Source organism: Pinus tabuliformis, chromosome 4_2 (genome assembly GCF_031772625.1).
Source record: "Pinus tabuliformis cultivar Carrire ecotype Pingquan chromosome 4_2, CPIR1, whole genome shotgun sequence".
NCBI lineage: Eukaryota > Viridiplantae > Streptophyta > Pinopsida > Pinales > Pinaceae > Pinus > Pinus tabuliformis.
In genome coordinates this window covers 226,396,830-226,406,185 of record NC_142304.1, presented here as the reverse complement: position 1 = coordinate 226,406,185, position 9,356 = coordinate 226,396,830, and the positions used below count along the sequence as shown (strand labels likewise).

The 9,356-nt window shown below is 42.8% G+C and overlaps 1 protein-coding gene across 1 annotated transcript; it reads right to left on the bottom strand.

Moving 5' to 3' along the window:
* Positions 1-1,434: 1,434 nt before the first annotated feature.
* Positions 1,435-7,077, bottom strand: LOC149168902 (uncharacterized). Its single transcript, XM_089425013.1, has 5 exons — positions 5,187-7,077; positions 3,430-4,583; positions 2,575-3,345; positions 1,845-1,989; positions 1,435-1,511 (listed from the first exon to the last, which is right to left on the bottom strand). Exons 1-5 carry the CDS (start codon positions 7,075-7,077, stop codon positions 1,435-1,437), a joined length of 4,038 nt encoding a protein of 1,345 aa, XP_089281139.1.
* Positions 7,078-9,356: the final 2,279 nt, after the last annotated feature.

The following is a 9,356-nucleotide window of genomic DNA, read 5'->3' as shown; positions in this document are numbered from 1 at the left end:
CATATTCTTATTTACATTGAAAATTTGGGGTAATGAAAGAGGTGTCACAATTTGGGCTACAAATACGTGAAGCATCAACTCTTAAGAAAACATATATATCTCTCTATTTTTACAATATTTCTCTATACGCTAGACAAATTCATTATTCATGAAACTATAGACTCATATAGATTCATCCATGTGTATTTTAAATATATAATTCGAAAAATGGTGTTTACTATTTTTAATACATCTTTCTCATAGGATGTATCAAAACATTAATTTACATCCCTCATTTATTTCCTTTTTTCGGATTTAGCCATTTGGCAAAAAAACTAGTATGGTGCACTAGAAGACATGAGACTTGCAATCTAGAAAAATGGGTTCTTTGATATGTTAAGACGCTTTTAGGTTGCATTAACAGAATTCCTTGTAGTTTAAATGATATAATGACTTTCACACACACACACACACACACACACACAATAGTTGTTCACAAGAATAATCTATTGTCTACAATATTTTATAGCAAGATCCATTATTTAGATCGTCAAATCTTGAAATAAAATAAACATATTCATTATATTTTGCATAATGATGGCCCAGCCCTTCTTCCACCTGTCAACTCTGATTCCACCGTACGAAAGTAAAGGCGAATTAACTTGGGATTGTATAGCTTCGGGATATTTCGTTTTGGTTTACCTGTGGTACAAGTTATCAACGCCACCTGCCGGTTCAAGTCTTGACCTCCTCCCGCCTTTTTTCACTAACCCTAGTCCACTTACTTTGTCATTTTCACTATGCAATTTCTCAGTTCCGCTCTGCGGGTTTTCTTGGCGCCTCTGCTCCTCGCTCCGGCGCGGATTCTTCTGATGCCTCCGACTTTTCTGCTCTTCTATTTGTTGCTATGGTGAGAGTATCCAGCTGTTATTACTCCTCTCTGTAAATCGATTAACTTACTGTTCGTCTGGTTATTTTTCTGCTGCAACTAAGTTTGTTTTCACTCTGTCAACTCACCTCGGTTATTATGGCAGGTTCTCTCGTTTCGAGCTCCAGCGAGTCGCTCCGCCTCAATCCAGGTTTCAAGGTAAGTTAGGGTTCTATGTTAAACCCTGCTTCTCCACATCTTTCAGACCCTAACAGTTCTGCTCCTCTGCTCTTCAGGGTATTATGTTGGTCGTTTGCAATGCCTCACTTCAAACCCAGGTAATAAAAACAAAGTCCAATGCGGTTGCCTGTTCATCTACAGATTTTCCTCATCGTTGCCCTTGTCTCAGCGCTGACCCATGTCGATATGTTTTTGCAGGTTACTTGGGCGGTTGGCCGCCGTGGCTCGTGCTCCCTGTGCGTTTTGGATGGAACCCTAAACCCCTTCCAACTTTGGTGTAACCGGGTAGGATCTTGTCCAGCTCGGGTCTGCTTGTTCAATTTGTAAATAGTCTGAGGGTTTGTGCTTTAAATGAGCTCGGCTCTGTTGCTAGTGTTGTAAACAATCTGTAGTTTTCTGTATTTAATGAACTCGGCTTCGTTTGCTGAATGTGCAAGCACTCTGTGGGGTTTTCTGTATCTGTAAACGAACTTTATTATTTGTTTCCTTTTTCCTGAGGACCGTTATATATATGGTGACTGTCGTTTTTGACCTGTAATCGACCTGGTCCGTCTTGTTGCTGTGATTCCGTGGGTTTGTTTAATCGCTGTTCTTGTTTTCTTACAATGACTTCAATGATAAAGGAACAGTACTTACTGAGCGTTCTTATGGTGCGTTTCTTTTGTGCATAAGGGTTTCATTAAATAAACCTTTTGTATACTGTGTATCCAGCATTTATAAATCTAATGGAAAACAGTTAAGTTTGTTATGCTTGTACCTGCTTTACTGTGATATCGATGGTCGTTAGTTTGCTCTTCTCTGCGTGGGATGGCTCCCCGTAGCAGCGCCTTCTCCTTGCTGTCTGCTAATTCCAGTATGTGCTCAATATTTTGTTTCTCATCCGTAAGCTTGCTGTACAAGAACTGTAATGGTTTCTTAAGCAAATAACATTAATCAAATAATTCACAGTATGCCAGTTTTAGCTATGTCTGTTATAGCCCTCTTACAGTAAAATGTTATTACAGAAAATAGTAACAATATGTTTATGTGACAGTGGTTTTTTTTTGTAAACAATACAGCTTTGCTTTCTTTTTGAGGAAAAAGTATCTGTCTGTTTCTTATTTCCGGAGAGAGTTTTCATTGCCCTTTTCCCTCTGTTTTACATCTGGGTAGCGTAACTGCTCCCACTTGCGGTTAAACTGTTTACCAGAATTCATCCTAACTAAGTAACAGTTTCTTATATTAAAGACTAATCTACAGTTAACTAATTTCCAAACTTAAAAACAAGATACAGTTTCAATTACCATGGTCTCTAAATGACCTTCTGGGAAAAACAAACAACTAGTAAAGAAAATTTAAAACAAATGACAACTTCTGTTAACCTGGTTCCCTCCATAAGACAGTCAACCTTCTTCTGTCTCCTCGGAGCTGGATGCTCCTGCATCAGGCTCCCGGGGTGGCAAGAAGTCATGGCTCCGTTCCATGAGGTCGTCGACAGAATAGCCTGCCTTCTGTATCTGCGTCGCATTCAGCCACGAACTGTCCTCTATCGGACGGTTCTTCCACTTGACCAAATACCGCAGATATTCCTTCCTGCGCGTGCGCTTAGCTACCTGTGTGTCCAGAATTCCTTCGATCTCAAGAGGTGGTGCCATCGGCATCTGTCTTATCCACGAATGTTCCTCACAACCGGTGTCCCGCGGTGGCTCTGCTGCTGCATTGTCTCCCGAATCTGCGACATAGGGAAACAGATCTGCCACATTAAATATGGGAGAAATACCAATCCCGGGCGGCAACTGTAACTCGTAGGCATTCGCAGAAAATTTCCGAAGGATTTTACAGGGACCAATCTTCTTGAACTTTAGTTTGTTGTATCCCCGTTTTGGAAAACGCTCCTTACGTAAATACGCAAGGACTTCGTCCCCAACGTTGAACTGAACTTCCCGGCGCTTGGTGTCTGCCCGTTGCTTATATTTGTGACTGCTGTCCTGTAACTTCAGCTTAACCTGCTCATGAAGATTACTCATTGCTTGAGCGAAATCTTCACCATCCGCACTTCGTTTCTCAAGCTTTCCCAAATCTCGTAACTCATGCACGCCTCGCGGATGCATGCCGTACAAAATCTGGAACGGACTGTAACCAGTGCTGCGGTTAGGTGAGTCGTTGTATGCGAATTCCGCCTGAGCTAGTACACGGTCCCATGTCCGGGAATTCTCACCTGTTAAGCTCCGAAGTAAGTTCCCCAAACTCCGGTTCACAACCTCCGTTTGGCCGTCGGTCTGCGGGTGATAAGCGGAACTGAACTGTAGCTGAGTGTTCAACTTTTTCCACAGGGTTCGCCAAAAATGACCGGTGAATTTCACATCCCTGTCGGAGATGATGGACCTTGGAAGTCCATGTAGTCGAACAATCTCATTGAAAAACAGATGTGCTACATAAGTAGCATCGCTGGTCTTCCTGCAAGGTACAAAGTGTGCCATTTTTGAAAATCGATCTACCACAACCATCACTGAATCGAAACCCCGCTGTGTTTTAGGCAAACCCAAAACAAAATCTAAACTGACGGAGTCCCATGGTCGGTTCGGAATGGGCAATGGTAAATACAAACCTGTATTCTGACTGTGGCCCTTTGCTAGTTGGCAAATCTTGCACCTACTCACGTACCTTTGTACATCCCGCTGTAATTTCGGCCAGAAATAAAAATGTCGTACCTGTGCTACCGTCTTATCTACACCGAAGTGTCCAGCCAAACCCCCGCTATGTTTCTCCTGAATTATGTTTTCTCGCATAGAGCAGTGGGGAATACACAGCTGCCCGCCTTTAAACAGCAATCCCTCCTGTAAATTATAATCCAACCACAGACTGTTGTTCCTTAACAGAGGGTTTTGACAAGCCTCATAGGCTTCTTTAAAATCAGCATCTGTTTGATACAGCTCTTTCAGGTGTTCAAAGCCTAGAACCTGCATCGTACCTTCCTGCAAGAGTAGTATCCTTCTACTCAGCGCATCTGCCACCTTGTTTGCTTGCCCACTGATATGTTTCAGTACAAACGTAAAATTTTGTAAATATTCCACCCATGCTGCGTGCTTGTGGTTCAATTTATGTTGCTGCATAATGTACTGTAACGCAGAGTTATCTGTAAACAGAACAAACTCATTACCCAACAGATAGTGCCTCCAATGTTTTAACGCCTGAACAATTGCATAAAATTCCTTGTCATAGGTTGAGTATTTCTGTCTACTCTCGTTCAGCTTTTCACTGAAATATGCAACTGGTCTATCCTCCTGACTTAATACTGCCCCAATGGCTGTATTACTAGCATCACAACGAACCTGAAAAGGTTTGTTAAAGTCAGGCAGCCTCAATATCGGCCTTTCAGTAATCTTCCTCTTCAAAGTCTGGAAACCTCTTTCCGCTGCCTCAGTCCAGTGAAATGGCTGATTTGTCTTCTTGATCGTATCCAGCATAGGTGCGCAAATCTCGCTGAAATTCCTGATGAATTTCCTGTAGAAGCTCGCTAATCCATGAAAACTGCGGACTTCAAATAAACTTCCCGGTGAAGGCCAGCTAACTATAGCTGCCACCTTTTCTGGGTCCATTTTCAGCTCATTTTCTGCAATTACAAAGCCCAGATATATTAACTCCCGCTGAAAAAAAGTACACTTTTTCAGATTGATCAGCAGTTTATTCTGCTGCAACTTCCTCAACACATTGCGTACATGCCTGAAATGTTCTTCTTTAGTTTTACTAAAAATCAAGATGTCGTCCAAGTAAACTATCACAGATTTTCCAATAAACTCCTTCAGCACTTCATTCATCAAACGCATGAACGTACTGGGAGCATTGCTCAACCCAAATGGCATCACCAGCCACTCATATAAGCCTTCGTTCGTCTTGAAAGCTGTCTTCCACTCATCTCCTTCTCGAATTCGAATCTGGTGATATCCACTTTTTAAGTCAATTTTCGAGAAATAAGCTGCCCCGCTCAGACAATCCATCATATCGTCCATTCTTGGTAAGGGAAATCTGTACCTAACTGTAATTTTGTTTATGGCTCTGGAATCTGTGCACATTCGCCATTCGCCTCCCTTCTTTGGAGCCAGCACGGTTGGTACTGCACAGGGGCTCATGCTCTCTCGAATCAACCCTTTGTCTAATAACTCCTGGACCTGCTTCCTGATTTCCTCATGGTCCTTAGGACTCATTCGATAAGCTGCTTTGTTTGGCAGACTTGCCCCTGGTATAAAGTCAATGCAGTGACTAATACCTCTCCTGGGTGGAAGTTCATCCGGAAGGTCATCCACCACAATGTCCCCAAATTCCTGCAAAAGCTTCTGGATTTCCTCGGGCAAATCTGCAATCTGTGTATGTAATATCACCGCTTTTGGTCTTCGTATGACAGCAAAATTTACTTCACTGTCCTCCATCTGTTTTATAAATTCTTTTCCGCCCATCAGTAATGCTTTCACTCCACTAGCTTCTGTTGTATTTTCCTCTTTGATGGGTACAAGTGTGTGCTTGACCTCATCTTTGACAAACCTGTAACAATTTCTTTTCCCATCATGGACTGCGCTCCTGTCAAACTGCCAGGGTCGTCCTAGCAAAATATGACAGACATCCATCGGCATAACATCGCAGATGATTTTGTCTTTGTACTTGCCTATCTGAAACTCCACCTCACACTGTTCATCCACCAACAGTTGGTGTCCCTTCTGCAGCCATGACACCTTATACGGAGTGGGATGTTTCAGCTTTGTCAGACCAAGTTTTTCCACCATCTCTACTGCTACCAAGTTGTCGGTACTTCCACTATCGATGATCAGCTTGCAACACTTGCCCTGTGACTTGCAAACAGTCCGAAATAGAGCTTTTCGCTGATCAGGTTCTGCAATTTCTTTTGCTGGTTTTAACAGCACCTTATTCAATACCAAAGCCTCGCCTGTCTCTGGGGCATTTTCCACTTCTTGAGGTGCTGCTTCAACATCCTCTGAATGAGCAACATAAGCTCCTCTTCCACCTACAGGTTCACCCTCAGGACAGTCATATGACTTGTGTCCCAACTTATGGAAACGATAGCACTGGACAGTTCCCCTGCCCTGACCACTTCCTCGCCCTTGCTGAGCTGGTCGTCCTCCTCTAGTGCTATTGTCCCTCTCTGCTGTGCCAGCAGACTTAGAGCTGCTGCCTTCTTCGTTGGAACCTGCACTTCTACCTCTACCAAAAACCTTACCTTTTCCCCTGCCAGTTCCACCTCCTCTCCTGGCGTTTTGCTTCCGGTTAATTTTCTCCTCTGCCTTCAGTGCAAACTGGTAGGCTTCATCCAATGTTCGGGGTGAAAGGATACCGATTTCATCCAGTATTTCCCCCCTCAAACCATTCACAAATCTGGCTGTTTTTTCTGGGGTATCTTCCACATACCCTGCCCGCAAATTCAACTTATAGAACTCCTCTGTAAACTCCTTAACAGTCATTCCTCTTTGTTTCAAATTCTGTACCTGTCTGTACAACATAATCTGATAATCTTTTGGTAGGAATTTTTCCTTCAGTTTGGCCTCCATTCGGGCCCACTTCTTTATAGGCTGTTTGTGTTGCCTCTTTCTTTCCGCCTGCACGCTGTCCCACCACAAGGACGCATGTCCTTTCAGCTTTGTGGCGGCGAACTTCACCTGTTTGTCCTCACTGGTTTCCTCAAACTCAAAATATTTGTTTACTTCACTTATCCAATCCAATAACACGTCTGCAGACAGACTTCCGTCATAAGTGGATAGCTCATGCTTCGGCTTATGACTAGACAGCAAAACTGACTTTAATAACCGGAGTTCCGGTGTCACCCCTTCAACCTCATCTTCTGGTTCTGCCACATCCTCATCACTTTCATCTGCTGGGTTCCTTCTTCCCCCAGCTTCTACCACTGCCAATCTTTCTCGCAAAACGCGGATCTCCTCACGGAGTCCCTCTTCTGCTATTCTCCGGATCGCTCTTCCTCTTCCTCTTCCTCTACCACCCTCCATTCTTCCTATTTGTCAACCTGCTCTGATACCACTTTTGATGGCCCAGCCCTTCTTCCACCTGTCGACTCTGTATTCACCGTACGAATGTAAATGCGAATTAACTTGGGATTGTACAGCTTCGGGATATTTCGTGTTGGTTTACCTGTGGTACAAGTTATCAACGCCACCTGCCGGTTCAGGTCTTGACCTCCTCCCGCCTTTTGTCACTAACCCTAGTCCACTTACTTTGTCATTTTCACTATGCAATTTCTCAGTTCTGCTCTGCGAGTTTTCTTGGCGCCTCTGCTCCTCGCTCCGGCGCGGATTCTTCTGATGCCTCCGACTTTTCTGCTCCTCTATTCGTTGGTATGGTGAGAGTATCCAGCTGTTATTACTCCTCTCTGTAAATCGATTAACTTACTGTTCCTCTGGTTATTTTTCTGCTGCAACTAAGTTTGTTTTCACTCTGTCAACTCACCTCGGTTATTATGGCAGGTTCTCTCGGTTCGAGCTCCAGCGAGTCGCTCCGCCTCAATCCGGGTTTCAAGGTAAGTTAGGGTTCTATGTTAAACCCTGCTTCTCCACATCTTTCAGATCCTAACAGATCCGCTCCTCTGCTCTTCAGGGTATTATGTTGGTCGTTTGCAATGCCTCACTTCAAACCCAGGTAATAAAAACAAAGTCCAATGCGGTTGCCTGTTCATCTACAGATATTTCTTATCGTTGCCCTTGTCTCAGCGCTGACCCATGTCGATATGTTTTTGCAGGTTACTTGGGCGGTTGGCCGCCGTGGCTCGTGCTCCCTGTGCGTTTTGGATGGAACCCTAAACCCCTTCCAACTTTGGTGTAATCGGGTAGGATCTCGTCCAGTTCAGGTCTGCTTATTCAATTTGTAAATAGTATGAGGGTTTGTGCTTTAAATGAGCTTGGCTCTGTTGCTAGTGTTATAATTAATTTTTAGTTTCTGTATTTAATGAACTCGCTTCGTTTGCTGGAAGTGCAAGCGCTTTGTGGGGTTTTCTGTATCTCTAATCGAACTTTATTATTTGTTTCCTTCTTTCCCGAGGACTGTTATATATATGGTGACTGTCGTCAAGGTTAATTTTAGGGGCGAATAATCGCCCAAAGGCGAAATTTAAGGCTTTTTATATTTTAATGGGGCGAATTTTTAATTAAAATAATATTTTTTTTTTTATATAATTAGCCCATATTTTATTTAAAAATTAATTTATTTTTTTATTTTAGCCCAGGGCGGATAAACTAACCGAATTGTATTTGATCAAAATAGCCCCATTTTGATATTTGTGGAATGGTATTTGATCAAAATCGCCCCCATTTTGATTTACAGTTTGGATTTTCTGGTTTGGGAGTGGTTTGTGAGGGTCGATTTGGTCCCGGGAGTGGTTTGTGAGGGTTGATTTGGTCATGGGATGTTAGATTTATTTTGAAATGGAGGGCGGCTCCCTGTTTTGACGGATTCAGCCCGCTGTTTTGGTGTATATGGCTCCCTGGGTTCTTGTATAAAAATGGTTTTGAAATAGGTTTTTTCATCCTAGTTCACAAATCTAGCAGCAGCAGTTTCGGTGGGATATTCTTGCATTTTCAGATTTCAATCCGCTTATTCTTCTCTGGTTTCGGTATCCATTGTTTCTTGGATTTGAATGGCTCATGCCACTGCAGCAGCAACAACAACAGTCGGTACTTTTGTTGGCTGAGCGCGAGAAATTAGGCCCCTTTATTCTCATGTTCGTGTAAAAGGTATATTAACTCTGTTGATATTCAAGCATGGGATAAGTAGCCGTGATCTGCACCATTTTTGCAGTAACTTTCTGTTCATTGCTGTTTTATCTGTTGCTTATATCACGCCTATTTCGTTAAATGTCTGTTTCTTTTTCCTTTGGTGTTCCCTTTCATTCTGTTCTTATAGCTGTAGATTGTGCTCATTTTTGTGCAATCCAGATGTGTTCTTGGGTGTTTAATGTCAAAATACGCGGTCATTTTTATTTTCAGGGTTATTAGATGATAGGTTAATTTCAAATTTCAATTCGTTGAATATGTTGTGCTTCTTTGGCACAGTACGTCATATTGTTTCTTGCGGTGATAAGGGCCAGAGCAGTTGGTGCCGGCAATGATTGTTGGAACCTTCAACATAGGAAATCGCAAACATATGCATCGAGTGGCCTTGTCACATAATTTTGGTGTATCATATTGTGAGCTCAAGTTAATATGCAATGATATTTCTATCCCTAATAATCTCTGATGGAAGAAATTCTACAGCGTACTATACTACTATTGTGGTT

What these genes read in the sequence shown, in the direction of transcription:
- LOC149168902 (XM_089425013.1), bottom strand. Translation starts at nt 7,077, where the DNA reads ATGGAGGGTGGTAGAGGAAGAGGAAGAGGAAGAGCGATCCGGAGAATA. An exon ending in TCGAGAGAGCATGAGCCCCT is followed by an intron (nt 4,584 to 5,186) that starts GTGCAGTACCAA and finishes TTCATGGATTAG; the next exon opens with CGAGCTTCTACAGGAAATTC. An exon ending in ATGCGACGCAGATACAGAAG is followed by an intron (nt 1,990 to 2,574) that starts GCAGGCTATTCT and finishes AAACCATTACAG; the next exon opens with TTCTTGTACAGCAAGCTTAC.